Genomic DNA, 16,017 nt, shown 5'->3' with positions numbered 1-16,017 from the left:
AGTAATTAGAAGATTCCAGTAAGAGGATAATTTTCAACAGATATAACGTACAAACAATTTACAAAATGGGCTACATTTGTAGCTGTAAATTCAAATAACGCAACTAATCTTCTAGGACTGGATCTCTTCAATGCTTTGGGCTTCACCACTCATGAGCAAACAACTCAAATTCAAATTGACATTTGGTAAAAGTCTAGAATAAGGCCAGGGTTGTACTTAATGTGGTTCGTGCAGGAATGCTGTCAGCACTTCTGTGATGTATGCTGGGAACAAAAGCAGGTGTTTCAGCTGTTTGTGTTATTCAGCCAATAAGACAGACAACGTGTTTCAAAGTAATATATTCAGAAGAAATTGTAAAACATTGCTGTAAATGCGGATTATAAATTTCATAGCTTCTTGTTTGACTCGCAAATCAAGGACAGCATTGCAACCCATGATATATTCAAAAAAGCAACGAAATATTTTTCTGCTATGCTTTGCTACGGACTCAATCTGTGTCAGCACACTAGGGGACTGATGACCTCAAAAGTTAAGTCCATAGTGCTCAGAGCCATTTTGTGTCAGCACACTGAGTAAGTGGATCAATGTTTTTTAAGTAAATCATGGGACAAGGTAAGTGAATCATTGTTTTTCAACATATCGAATGTGCAACTCTATTATTAATAAATGTTGATCCACCTACCTTCTCTCATGATCTGATTAAAAAAACATTGAATCACTTACTCAGTGTGCTTGCACATTCACCAACACATTTGATATATTTTCATGTCTCTGCACTTAATCCATAAGACATACACCAACAGACGATGTCACTGTACAGAACTAAATCACTTAAATCAGTCCATTTTATGCACTTGCTGCCATAATCACAAACTATTTCTTTTGAAAGTCACTGATACACTGAAAAACAGCAAAGAAGATGGTGCTATAAATACATTGCCTCTCTTTTCGTCTCTCATTGGTTATATTGAAGAATCATCCCACTGGCTAAGTGAACTGATGTATTGTCAACCTATGGGCAGTAGATAAGCACAACTGTGGCTGCTGCTGACCCTGATCTATACTTTTGCCCTGACATTCAGAAAGGCAAGTTAAATTAGCTGTTGCAAAAATATGATGATATTTTTTTCTGAAGCAACAACAGTATCAAAAGTTACAAGGCACACATTTCACTAAAGCTGAAGGCATTGTCACAGTTTTGCAAAGCACGCAACATTCCTTTTGTGTTAAAAGATAAAATAAAGCAGGAACTCTCCCATCTCGATCAGAATGATATAATTGAGGCCATAATAAGCAGCCAAGGGCAAAATGGATCTTAGTTCTACAGAAGCCAAATGGCTCACTTTGCATCTGCGGAGATTTCAAAGTGACAATTATCTCTATTATTGATTCATATCCTATTCCCTAGCTGAAAGAAATGATGTCCATATTAACTGGTGGTATGTACTTTGCCTAGCTGGATCTTAAAGAAGCCTATTTACAAATATCTTTGGATGAAGACACACAGATATTTATGGTGATAAATACTACATTTGGTCTCTACTACTACAAAAGATTCTTCTATGGAATAGCCAGTGCACAAAGACTGGTCCAGCAGTATTTAGAAGAATTAATTCAGAAAGTTCCGATCACTGTGAGCTACCTTGACGACATAATTGTCTCGAGCACAACTCCACTGGAATTGTTACAGAATTTGGAAACTGCTTCCAAAATTCTAAAAGCAGCCAATCTGAAATGCAACAAGGCATGCATCTTATTTCAAAGTGAAGTTCAATACTTGGGTCACATTGCTCATGACACAGCCAATGCCACAACATGTTGACACCATTAAAAACCTTCCAGCTCCCATAGATGTCACACAATTATGTTCTGTATTAGAGCAAATAAATTAGTATCAGAAGTTTCTCCCTCATATACCTTCCATTAGTGAACCACTGAAGAAGTTGTTATGATAAAGCACCAAACGGAGCTGGGACAGAGAATGCTAACGCACATTTAACGAATTATCTGCTTGATTCCAAATGTCTTCCAACATTCGATTCAAGCAAAATGCTCACAACTGCTGTGGATGCATCAGATTATTGCATAAGTGTCACTCTGTCACATAAATGTCATGGGTTTGAACAACCAATTGTGTTTGCTTCAAAGACTCCGACAGTGGCACAAAGAAATTACACTCAGATCAAGAAGGAGGCTCTTGTGATTATATTTGCAGCCAAGAAATTTGATGATTGTATTTATGGACATAAATTTATCCTCCTTGCAGGCCACAAACCTTTAGTGGTTACCTTTGGACTGAACAATACTGGTCCTATATGTACAGCTCAACGTTTGCAGTGCTGGAGGCTATTTCTGTTGAATTACGATTAAGAAATTATATTCACGTCCACAGAACAAAATGTGAACATAGACTTTCCTTCACATTTGTCATCAATGCCAGACATAAACTTTGACTCATCAGTTAATTTTTGTTTTTCAATAGTTGTCAGTAGTTAAGACACCACGGAAAATTTCCCTGTAAACTCAAATTTAATTGCCAAACTTGTGCCTAAAGATCCCATTTAGCCCAAGATGAAACAGTATATTCAACTGGTGCAGCCCAATAAGAAGTTATTTAATCAACCAGAAATTAAATCTTATTAGAATATAACGTATGCAATTATAGTGTACGAATGTGTCATTCTGATACATTAAGAATCAGGCAAGACACGAGTGGTTATTTCTGCAATGTTTAAATGTAAGTGACTACAGATGCAACATCAATGCCATTTGGGCACAGTTTGTACCAAACATTGGCAAACAACACTGTTACTGGAAAAATATTGACAAAGTCATTGAAATGATGTTGTCTAAATGCCACTTACATCAAAAATACCATTTAGCTCTGCCTCGACAATATTTTCTGTGGCCATAAGCTTCAGAAATTACGTCACATCTGCATATTGATTTTCCAGTACCATTTCTCAGAAGCTACTAGCTCATTGTTGAAGCTTCCTCCAAATTTCCGTTTGTGATACAGATGTCCTTGATATCTTCAGGCTTTGTAGTAGTAGTAGTAGTAGTAGTAGTAGTAGTAGAGGGGTTTTCTGGGCGCACGACATCAAGGTCTTCAGCGCCCGTGCAGTATCATAGTGAGGCGGGTGTCAAGAAAAAAAAACTCAGAACATTGACATAAAACGAACATAAAACATGGGGAACAATCATTGAAAAATATGTGCTCACCCACACCGAAGCGTGGGATGAAGCAGGGCGGCAGCAGTAAAACATGGACAACACAGGAAGAAAATGGTAGAGGGAGCTAAAACAATGTAGCAGATGGAAGTGGCTGGCTGACCGCAAGGAAAAAAGGGAGGAGTCAGCCACTCTGCAATACACTAAAACCTCCAGCCTAAAAGTTTAGGCCAGAGTCCAGACACATCACAAAACTTAAAAACCCTAGACACATCACAAAACTTAAAAACCCTAGACACACACGTCTCATCATTAGCTAAAACAGAAGGCAGATCCCCATCAACTTGTGCTTCTGCCCTTGCATCACGGTATAAAATGCAGTCTGTTAAAATGTGCCGGACAGAGATGTGCACACCACAAGCATCACAAAACGGAGGATCCTCCCGCCATAATAAATAGCTATGCGTCAGAGGACAGTGCCCAATCCGAAGACGCGTGAGGGCCACCTCTTCCCGCCTGAGCAACCGGCAGGAGGAACGCCACGGCCGAGTGGTTGACTTGACCGACCGCAGTTTATTGGCCGTCACCGCCAGCCATTCGTCCACCCACAACTCCATGCACTTCCTGTGGAGTGCAGCGATGACTGACTGCAAGGGGATAGGACACTGGACCACATCCTGCCCTCTGCAGGCCTCCTTGGCAGCCCGATCAGCCTGTTCATTGCCCCATATGCCGACATGACCAGGCACCCAGCAGAAGGATACCTCCTTACCCCGCTGTTGGAGCAAGTACAGTTGGTCATGTATCAGCTGAACCATCTCCTCAGTCAGGTATAGGTTCTGCAGTGATTGTAAGGCACTAAGAGAATCGGAGCAGAGAAGAAATCGATCGCCCCGAACACGATGCATCTGCTCCAGTGCCTTCAGGATCGCGTGGAGCTCCGCTGCGAAAACGGTATATTCAGCAGGGAGGTGAATCCGGGTAACATGATCAGGGAACACCACAGAATAGCCAAGGAAAGTCTCCTGTTTGGAGCCATCAGTATAAACGACAGTGAAACCGTGATGCACATCTAAAATGGTAAAAAACAGAGATTGGAACGTAAAATCTGGTGTGCCATCTTTCTTAAAATTAGTCAAATATAAAATAAGTTTGGGTCTCCGGAGGAGCCAAGGTGGAGATCTGCTCCAACCGCGACGTAAAACACGAAGACCAGCCATAGACATCGCACCGAGGCAATCCTGTGCGCGAATTCCATAGGGCTGCGTCGCACGTTGCCGGTTATGAAACAATCGTGCCAGAGGAGGCTGAGCAACGGTATGGTAAGCAGGGGTGTATTGTGTGGACAAAGTTTTATACGCCTGGCGCACTGTAAGTAACCGTCGCCGCATATGAAGTGGCGGTTCACCAGCCTCTGCACAGAGGCTTGGTATGGGGCTAGTTCGGAATGCCTCAGTGGCTTGGTATGGGGCTAGTTCGGAATGCCCCAGTTTGTCAAAGGTCTTTTCTACTTAAGGACTGAAACCTATTGTCACTGGCAACAGCACACAATTTTCTTCTCAGAAATTTAAACTGTTCTTTGAAACATTTCACACTTCAGGATCACAGTGTTTCATCTTGAGGTCATTGCACTCACTGCAAGATTCATAAGAACTTTCAAACAATAAAGAAAATTCTTTATTGATCTTCCTCTCTCAGTGCAGGGTCACTCCATACAACACTCACTCAACAGTGCAAGAACCCTATGGAAGACTGCACTGAACATTACTGTCAATTTTAAAGCCACTCGTGCATCCGCAGGCTGAGTTTTGAAAACAGTCCAAAGAAATTTTTTTAAAACTGAATGATCTGTCACTCATTTCTGTGTAAAAGTATGGGAAAACGATGGGGAGACCAGCCATAATTGTAAAGCAGCTGACTACCTTCTGACTTCGGAGACAATATTTGCAGTAAACTAGGACCATTAACAGAGCATCTGTGCAATTGCCTTCAGCTACAGTGACAATATCGCAGGCTGCCAAAAGGCAGCAAAGTTATTTAGATATCACTGTATTAGGTTTAGAACATCAAGTGCTGTGCATCAAACTGTACCAAAGTTAAGTACTATATTGCAACGTATTCTTAATAAATGTTAATGGTAATTTCTTATTGTGTTGCCCCATTTGTGTTGCAGTGCAATGTTCTCAAATGTAAGTGAGCAATCAGTCACTATAACGGGAAAACACTTTTCTGCTACAGTGGATGATTAGGCTGAATTAATAGTAGTATTCAATTATTGCATTTGCAACAGAATCATATTTTATATATGACAGATGACACAATATCAATAAGTTTCAATAATCCATGTGGAATAATGTTCTGCTGTAACTCATCTTTCAAAAAGAAAGTCTTCATTCATAAAAGCATGCTGTAAGAATAATATGTGGTGCTCAGCCATGATCACCTTGTAGACATCTACTTCAGGAGTTCGGGTTTCTGACTATTGCTTCACAGTACATCCCTCATGAATTTGTTGTAAGTAATTCACTACCGTTCAAAAGTAACAATAATGTACACAATTACAATACCAGAAGGAAAAATGACATTCATTACTCTACTTTAAGATTGTCTTTAGCTCAAAAAGGGATGCACAATGCTGCGACAAAAATTTTTGATTACTTATCCATTGATAAAAAATGTCTGACAGACAGCAGAATAAAATGTGAGAACAAACTACAAATGTTTCTCCTTTACAATTTCTTCTATTCTGCAGAAGAATTCCTATTACCATAATGTGTAAAAGGTTGTGGGTAGGAATTACTACTTCACACCTGCATATCTTTTTTTCACAAAAACCGCCCTTAAAAATGTTCAGAATGTAGCCACATGTACAAATTAATTTGTGATGCGAGTGTAAAATGACTCATTCCACATCATTATTATCTATCGTGCAAAATGATTCCTGGAACATATAACTATCAATTATTACGAACTTTGCTCGAGATTCACTTGGTTTCTTTTTTACAAGACAGGCCGTCAGTTTGAGCATAACAATAGCAAGATGTCAGTATTCTTTTGTTATTAAAGTAAAATAGTGGCTACAAAGCTATTTCATTTTCTAGTAATTCTATACACCATAAATACCTACCGCAGAAAAGACTTTGTCCAGTTCATCTAACTTTAACAGGTCAACATTGTAGAATTTAACTTTCTTTCCTGTGATCTTCTCAACACGTTTCAGGGCCTCAGGTTGGCCATCTTTTCCTGTAACAATGGATTTTATTATCTAATTATTATTAACTGCTGATGTTTCAAACATACTATAAGTTGAATTTCTCAAACTGAAGAGCATTCTACATTAGCAATTCGATAACTGAAGACGTAATTCTCACAGAAAAGTGAATAACTGTGTGTGGACGATACCTTCACTTGTGAACATTTCTTCAACTGTACATCATGGTTTTCTAAGCCAACCAAGTGCAAAAAGGTATTTTTTGTTGTTGCTTCAAGTGACTTTCATATTTTTAATGCACTACCAGAAGAACTGTCACTTATCAGCCATTTGACATCCACTGTTGAATAAAGACCTCCTGTAGACTACTTTTCACTACAGATATGCATGGTGTCTAATGTCATCCATCCACTATCTGTAGAGGTACCAATATCAAAATATTGCATCTTTTAACACAATGGCTGCCATGGCATACTTTGGTTATCAACCCCCAAGGATCTTTCTTCATTTTCCCCTTCATTTTGTACCAAATAAACTATTTAGGCATAAATAAGCTGACAATATTTCCGCTTAGTACTTTATTATTGAGCCTTTTTTTAAAGTCAAACATGACACAAATGGTGTCAAAGTATGCTCGGACAGAGATATACTATGTGGCTAAAAAATTTGGGTTGGCACTCTTGCCAGTCTTTCAGTTCATAATATTATTTGTGTGCAGTTACATTAGTGCTTTCCTACATTGTTGCTACAGTCTTTATTTGATGTTGTTTGTGCTGTAACCAAGAAATACTGAGAAGAAAGAAAATGTCTTGCAGAAGTTATGAAGATAAACAAAGGAATGTACAGAAACTTTTAGATGAAGTTATGGGCATAAGTGACAAAGCTACTGCGTCATTATTTAACATTAACTCTGACAGCTTTTTACCTGACAAGCCTGGAAGTGAAACTGAAAGTTCTGAAGGTGATATTCCACAATTGGTGATGGGAGGAAGAAAAGTTTTATATACACAATCAGTCAATAAGTCAGGCTACAAAGCTGTAAAAACCAGTCAACAATGTACCTATAACCATGTTATTCACACTGTTTCACATTCCAATGAAATATATGTAATATCGGGAATCTCTGAAGATGGTGACAACCTTGAAAAAATTTTTAATGAGATTGTCTGGAGACCAGTTATATGCAAAAATATGAAATATTTTGTGTTTCTTCATACCAATTGGAGTTTAAATGCTTTTGTTGCACTATGTCTCGAAGACAAAACCTGATTGATTGTTTCAAATACTTTGTAACTGATGATACTTTAGAGTATGTGATGCAACAAACTAATGTATATACTAAACAAATATTAAAAAATAATTCAGTCAGTATTAATTCACGACTGAATAAATGGTTTGATGTCGGCAAGATTAAAATTCAATGATTTTTAGAATTTTTGTGATGGATGTCACTATAGCCAAATATTTCAAATTACGGATCAAAAAATTTGCTCTATCAAAACAATATTAAAAAAAAACCTTGTGTCACAAAATCGGTTTGAACTGCTGTTACATTTATGACTTTTTTCAATAACCCTGTAGGAGACTGTTTGTTCAGAACTGAATTAATTATAGAGAAATTACTGCAGAGATTTCAAAGGGTAGTCATGTCAGGTAAAGAAGTTTCCACTGATGAAATACATGTGTCATTTTGAGAGCAACTAAGTTTTGTTCAGTACATAAAGGAAAAGTGTCATTAATTTAGAGTAAAATTATTTAGACACTGTCTAAAGGGTGGCTACCCCCTGGAATTTAAAAGTGTACTGTGGAAAGGATACCAAGCTTGGAGTTCCTCTACCAGTTGTTGGTATGACCCTTATGGGTGATTTATTAAATTAGGGAAGGATTTTATAAACACACAGTTTTTACTGAAGGGCTCATCTGGGTCACCAACTTCTTGAATGATCAACACATTTAGGTGGCACTCTAAGAACAAATAGAAAATTCAGTCCACAGGAAATTGTACAGGCAAAACTGAGGAAGGATGAACACTTAGCAAAAGAAAGTAACACAGGTGTTGTCATACTGAAATGGAAAGATAAGCTGGATGTGTTAGAATGGTGAAGAAGAAGAAGAAGACATTGGGTGAGGGACAAAGAAAAAAACCAGCAATAATAATCAAAGACATTTACATATCTCTCTAATCATCTACATCTACATCCATACTCAGCAAGCCACCTGACGGTGCGTGGCGGAGGGTACCTTGAGTACCTCTATCGGTTCTCCCTTCTATTCCAGTCTCGTATTGCTCGTGGAAAGAAAGATTGTTGGTATGCCTCTGTGTGGGCTCTATCTCTCTGATTTTATCCTCATGGTCTCTTCGTGAGATATACGTAGGAAGGAGCAATATACTGCTTGACTCCTCAGTGAAGATATGTTCTCGAAACTTCAACAAAAGCACGTACCGAGCTACTGAGCGTCTCTCTTGCAGAGTCAGCATTCAAGCAGTGGGCGAACAAGTGTACTGTAACCTACTTCCTTTGTTTACGGACTGCATTTCCTTAGGATTCTTCCAATGAATCTCAGCCTGGCATCTGCTTTACTGACGATTAATTTTATATGGTCATTTCATTTGAAATCACTCCTAATGCCTACTACCAGATAATTTGTGGAATTAACTGCTTCCAGTTGCTGACCTGCTATATTGTAGCTAAATGATAAAGGATCTTTCTTTCTATGTATTCGCAGCACATTACACTTGTCTACATTGAGATTCAATTGCCATCCCCTGCAACATGCATCAATTCGTTGCATATCCTCCAGCATTTCAGTACAATTTTCCATTGTTACAACCTCTCGATATACTACAGGATCACCTGCAAAAAGCCTCAGTGAACTTCAGATGTTATCTACACGGTCATTTATATATATTGTGAATAGCAACGGTCCTACGACACTCCCCTGCGGCACACCTGAAATCACTCTTACTTCGGAAGACTTCTCTCCATTGAGAGCGACATGCTGAACTCTGTTATCTAGGAACTCTTCAATCCAATCACACAATTGGTCTCATAGTCCATATGCTCTTACTTTGTTCATTAAACAACTGTGGGGAACTGTATCAAATGCCTTGCGGAAATCAAGAAACACGGCATCTACCTGGGAACCCGTGTCTATGGCCCTCTGAGTCTCGTGGACGAATAGCGCGAGCTGGGTTTCACGTGATCGTCTTTTTCAAAACCCACGCTGATTCCTACAGAGTAGATTTCTAGTCTCCAGAAAAGTCATTATACTTTAACATAATACGTGTTCCAAAATTCTACAACTGATTGGCGCTAGAGATATAGGTCTATAGTTCTGCACATCTATTCGACGTCCCTTCTTGAAAATGGGGATGACATGTGCCCTTATCATTTGGAACGCTACGCACTTCTAGAGACCTACGGTACACCGCTGTAAGAAGGGGGGCAAGTTCCTTCATGTACTCTGTGTAAAATCGAACTGGTGTCCCATCAGGTCCAGCGGCCTTTCCTCTTTTGAGTGATTTTAATAGTTTTCTATCCCTCTGTCATCTATTTCAATACCTACCATTTTTTCATCTGTGAAACAATCTAGAGAAGGAACTACAGATGAAGACATACTCCCATTGTCTAAGATGGAGAGTAAAATGGTACAGGAAGCTAGCGATCGAATTAATGACAGGATCAGCAATGGTAAACACACATGCTGTTGACTGCTACATCAACAATAAGAAAACCTCAATCCCTGAGTTAAAAGAGAAAGCGACAAACTGCTCCGCACAAAAGATGCATATGAACCTAAGACATCCCTCACTAAAGCTATTGCATTGCTTGCAGATTGTGCACTTGTGAATGTGGGAGTAGCCAGACACAGTGCTGCAAAAAATGATGTATGAATATGGATGAGAGCAAGCTATCAAGAAATGCCCACAAAACTGCATGGAACTGTAAGAACTGTGACCCACAGGTCTGTGCAGTTTTTTTAAGCACAGTGCATATACGTGTTAGATACAGAGTGCCCAGAGCATATAGGCGTTAGAGGAACAAAATACCATTACCCAATTTTTTCAAATCCAGTTGGAAAATGTAAATAAAAACAGTACGTAATTTACATTCTACAGTGTAAGTAATGTTTAATATTAAATTACAAAAGGAAGAAAAGTCCAGGATGACTGAGTCATGTGAGTTGTGTAGAACTCATGAATACCAATGCCTATAACTTTTCTTGCACTCTAGATAACCGTAGGCCACACATATGATTTGTTTCACCGTATGCCGCTGAGAGTTAGCATGGAATTTTAAATGAGAATATGTTCATGAGTTTTATTTACTTCATGTGGCTCAAAGAGAAAATTATCTGCGAGTTATATATAACTCATGTGGTAGTCAGTGTGTTAATGTGGAGAAATATATCCAATCTAACCTTCAGCAACATTCTCGTCTGCTGCGATGAAGTCTGCAAAGACTTCTTCACTTTAGACAGTCTGTAGAGTGTTGCTCAAGTGTAAAAATGTTGTGCTGATGGGGAGAAAGGTATGAGAAACACTCCAAAAAGTTTCAGTTATTAACTCATAAAAACAAAGTTACGTACCCAATTTTCGGCTTTTTTGCACGTACATGTCTACAGTTTTGGTACATGTTGAAATTACCAAGCCACTGTATGCCTCTACAGGTACCAAAACAAAATCGCACAGCCCAGCAGTGGAGTATCACAAGGTACTTTATTTCCAGCAGCAGTGGAATTGTTGCAGTCATGTCAGGCCAATTCAGAGGTTAAAGAAGTTATCTGGATTTGCCTGCGCATGGTACTTTATTTCCAGCAGCAGTAGAATTGCTGCAGCCATGTTAGGCCAACCCACACGGTTAAAGAAGTTATATGGATTTGTCTGAAACAGCAGCAAACTTTAAGCTGCTACCGCTGAAAATGAATTACCACATTATAAATTATTTTATCAATGGGCTGTGGCATTTTGTCTAGTCTCCACCAGTGGTGTGCTATTATACTGTGGCACAGTGGTTTCAACATTTACCAAAACCGTAAACATGTACCTGCAAACAAACAAAGAATAAAGTACATAACTTTATTTTTGTTGTGATAGTTAAAACTTCATGACTACCACATGTACTGCAGTTTGCAGGGTGTTATGGAAATGTTGAATCAGCAGTGAGCACATAACTGGAGTGGGGGGTCTAACTGCACTCAATCAAGAAAACTAATAAATTATAAAACAGATTTACTGTACAGTAATGCCATGCAGGAGGCAAAGTGTTTAGTACTACTGATAGATACATATAAATGTGATGACACTATCTTAGCTTGTTCCCCAGTGAGGAGACATAAATAGGTTGGGAAAGATCAAAAACGAAGGGAAGGTCACTCTGTTCCCAGGACGAGTCGGACCCACCAGTAGTGTGGACAAGAATAAACAACAATGAAAGGGCAGGAGTCAAAGAGAGCATCATATCAGAAACAGTACAATGGTAAGCACTGTGCCCACTTCAGTCCAGACGTAGAAAGGACAGTGTGTGAAATATAGACTGATTAGGGGGAAGAGAAGTGAACAGTGTAGTTAAAAACTACAACAGTAGAAACAAAAAGAAGAAGGAAGGAACAAAGGTGAAAAACTAAAACCAATAAAGTAGAGCAATGGAAACTCTAGGTAGGAATATCAACAATGTAGGAGAAGACAGATTGCTGTTAGTCTAAAGACCTGTTGACATGGGGATACTCAAGTCTCTTAGTGACTGAGATACTCTGCAACCAAGAGACCCGGCATGTGTAATTAGGTGGGGTCGTCCACGCAGGGATACTTCAGTAGCAGCATTCCAGAGTCGTCACAACTTGGATACTATGTGACCCGACATGTTAGTCACCTAGTCTCCTAGTCTCTCAGTTGCATTCGTACCATTGGCTTGTGCAATGTATGAACAAATGTTTAATTTGAAATTCGTGGGAGAAATATCCGCAACTATAAAATTACAAATTGAAAGGGTATTAAAGGAAGGAGGTGACATGAGAGAGCATGGTATGAAGTAGCCAAGGAGGTTGATCTGTCAGGTAAGTTCATTATCAGTCATTAAAATTTTTAACATAAAATAAATAAGCCCTACGTACTATGCTTTAAGATCCATTTTATTGAAAAACTACTCAACGATTTATAAGCACCCACCATACAATGAATTTAATAAATATGTAACTAAAACATTTTTAATTATGTATCAATATGTAAATAAAATCATACAGAAATTTATTTATAAGTTTTACAGAAATACACATTACAAATGAATAATTTTGTGAAGAAAGACTATTATAGTAGATCCTGATTACTATTGATCCAGTACTTCCACTGCCACGGGAGGGAAGCACGAGGTGTCAGAAGGTAGTTGGCTAAATAATTCCTTACTTCATAAGCAGCAGAATGAGGATGCAGTGCAATGTCTTTCCTTGGCAGGATTCTCACTATTGGCGTTTTGAAGTTGTTGCATTGTTGTTCACCACAACTGTATTGGATACCCTCACATTTTCGAAAGAAATTATGTGGCATGCACACGAATTTTATTATGTCACTACACTTCCTGTAGTTCGAGAATGAAAAGGACTGCTCAGGACTTGAAACTTCTGTGTTAGCATTCCAAATAAGCATTTAACAGATTTTCCTCCTCTACTTTATCTATGATAATAAATTCTCTTAGCGTTATTGAGTGTTCTTTGTGTATATGGTGGCATCAAGTAGTGTAACAACGGAAACACTAAATCCCCTACAAAATAATAAGGGACATTATATTCATTTTCATCATCTGGTAGCCTCGAAGGGAATGGCAAATTTAATCTTCCATTTGTAATCCAGTTTTTGGTTGCTGAAGCACGAAATATTCCTCCATCACTATTTCTACCTGCATAATCAGTTTCAATGATAATGATTAAAAAATCAGCATGCCAACAATACCGTGGAGTGGACTGTTTATAATTGAAGTTAGTTGAACATGTCCCAGGTAATTTTTCAATGTGGACATGTTTCCTGTCCAATGCACCCAAACAATTAGGCAACTTGTAACCTAAAATTTAATTTATTCTCAGTGTAAGGATGAACCCACAGCTCTTTTCTCTTTCTGTACCGACGGTAATAATAATACTCTATTATAAGATGATCATCACTAATAGAGTCACTGAACATTGTATTACTGGGGCCATAGCACACAAAAAAGCGCACTACATACATTCGTTGCCCACAGCCAATGGAACTGCTTTAATTTTCTATTCACGCCACAAGTGACTTGGCAATAACGGACTCTCATGTCGTGCCTATGTGATTGTGATCAGCTACTCGAGTCATCCATTCTCCCAGTCTCTTCGTTGTCAGGTAGCCCTGGGTGAATAGAGCCTAAAGAAGTCATGTCAAGTTGCAGGCAGGCACAATTAAAAGACACTTACATAAAGCTTTCAGTCACCACAGCCTTCATCAGTGAAAGAGAGGCACACTGCAGCCACATACACAAGCAAGCACACCTCATTCACACATTATCACCAACTCCAGCATCTCGCACATTCCGGCCTGAGATGCTGTAATTGGTGGTCGTGTGTGTGTGAGGTGCGCTTCCTTGTGTGTGTGTGTGTGTGTGTGTGTGTGTGTGTGTGTGTGCAGTCTCTTTTACTACATTGTTGTTAAAAACAATAAAGAAAATACAGGCACTCAGGTCACTTGATTCATGCTGTAGACCATGTTCAGGAACTGCATACTGTGTGTCCTCGAGATGGACAGTGTTTTTATCCTGTTTAGTGGTGGTCATGTGTATATTAAATACCTTCTGTGCAGTTGACACAAGTCTGCCGATAAAAAAGAAAAAAAAAATGTAGTTTTGGAAGTAGCTCTGCCTCTGATATTGCAGATTTACCAGTAGTGGGCTGGGGGTATGTTTTACAGGGGAGGGTGATTGCAGTGATAGGAATCTTGCAGTTGGGATAATGGTTTGGTGATGTTATATAGCGTGACTATGATGTTATGGAGGTTAAGAGGGTGATGAAAGGCAATAGTGGGTGATATAGGGAGGATATCAAAGAGAGATTATCTTATTTCAGGTCATGACTGAGAAAGTCCCACCCTTGGAAGAGTAATATACTGAGGCATTCAAAGCCTGGGTGGCAGTGGAAAACAGGGGTGTGGTTCTGAGGTTTTTAGAAGAGGTGGCTGTTTTAATTAGAGGGTGAGTAGATGACACTGTCCAGGAGATTTGTTTGTAATTAAGATCTGCAGGGTAGTTGTGGGAAGAGAAAGCTTGGGAGAGATTGTTGGTGTACTTTTTGAGGGATTTAATGATGGAGTAGATATGTTCGCCGCAGATGTCTAGGCTGTAGGGGTTTTATATGGACTACGGTTGGAATGCGGACTTGAATATGGTTGATGTCAATGACAAGAAAGCTAAATTTGGAAAAGGACCAGGCGAATCCGAATTAAGCCTTTGCAGGAAGAGGAGGAGTTCAGCCAAGAAAGATCTGTACAAACACAATTGTCTAAATGCTTCAAATTTTTCACTTTGTTCAGTAATTATTTGAGTAACAGCAAAATCATGATGAAGTTCTTCTTAACTGTATTTCTGTTGGTGTGTATGGAAGGGCGGTTCAGGGGGTGGGGGGTGGGGATAGGGAAGGGTCATGACTTTTACGAACATAGAGTAGTATTTTTCATATTAATTTTGATTTAATTATTTACAAACCTAGTTTCATTTCTGTACATGGAAGAAGATTAAAACAGAAACAATAAAAATATAAGGACAGCAACACACAGTATAAGAACATAAAACACAGTTGGGAACTCCCTCTCTCCAACTAAGTAGTTCAATAATTGATGTTATAGGAATATGGGATAGGGTGTTTGCACCTCCATTGTGCTGTCATGTGAAGCGTTTTATTATCTCTTGGAACCCAGCACAGTAACTGCTTGGGACATTTACTATTCACTTGCTTTGCTGTATGTCCTGCTTATCTACATTTCATTTCCACTACATTCATAACTATATCTTCCAATGCAATCTGTTCTTTGTGCATTTTCTCAGTTTCCCCCATCTCTCCTAGTAATCTCCAACATGAAACTCTCCATTGCTTGCTGAGCAACCATCAATTTTTCAATATTTTTTGCAGTAAAAAATCAATCTCTCACTGCCAAAAATCAAAACTGGTAATACATACTGACTGTAAACTTTTTATTTGAGACACAGAAGAAGACTTGTTCTCAAAACAGGTCAGTTTACCACACAGATAAAACAGCCCATTTTCAATCTTCTCCTTATTTCTTATGCTGTCCATGTGGTTGTCTTCACCTGCCCTAAACACAAAAACTCACTGAATTGTTAATGTGTATTATTTTATTTCTGCTGTGCCTAATGTATATTATTTTGGTCTTATTACAAAAAATTTTCAGGTCCACTTTCAAAGTTATTGTATAAACTTCTCCTATTAGTTGCTGACGGTTTTCTGCATTAAGAGGCAAACAGCACAATGTCAACAGTAAAACGAAAGCGGTTCAGATACATTTCACTAACAAATACCTTGTCACTCTTTTTCTTGGTGAAGGACATGAAAATTTCTCTAGGGCTGCTGAGAATAAGTTTTCGTGATATGCAAGCTCTTTTGCCCGACTC

At 38.8% G+C, this 16,017-nt stretch overlaps 1 protein-coding gene across 2 annotated transcripts in view; it reads right to left on the bottom strand.

The window, feature by feature from the left end:
- Nucleotides 1–16,017, bottom strand: part of LOC124802514 (UDP-glucose 4-epimerase) — a 110,902-nt gene that overhangs the window by 77,689 nt on the left and 17,196 nt on the right. For both annotated transcript variants that reach the window (XM_047263351.1, XM_047263352.1), the window contains exon 2: nt 6,299–6,414. In XM_047263351.1, the coding sequence (XP_047119307.1) occupies nt 6,299–6,414 (116 nt within the window). The remainder of the gene's footprint in view (nt 1–6,298; nt 6,415–16,017) is intronic.

Source organism: Schistocerca piceifrons, chromosome 6, assembly GCF_021461385.2.
Source record: "Schistocerca piceifrons isolate TAMUIC-IGC-003096 chromosome 6, iqSchPice1.1, whole genome shotgun sequence".
Classification (NCBI taxonomy): domain Eukaryota; kingdom Metazoa; phylum Arthropoda; class Insecta; order Orthoptera; family Acrididae; genus Schistocerca; species Schistocerca piceifrons.
Note: the sequence above shows the minus strand (reverse complement) of the source record. Positions and strands in the feature narration are given on the sequence as shown.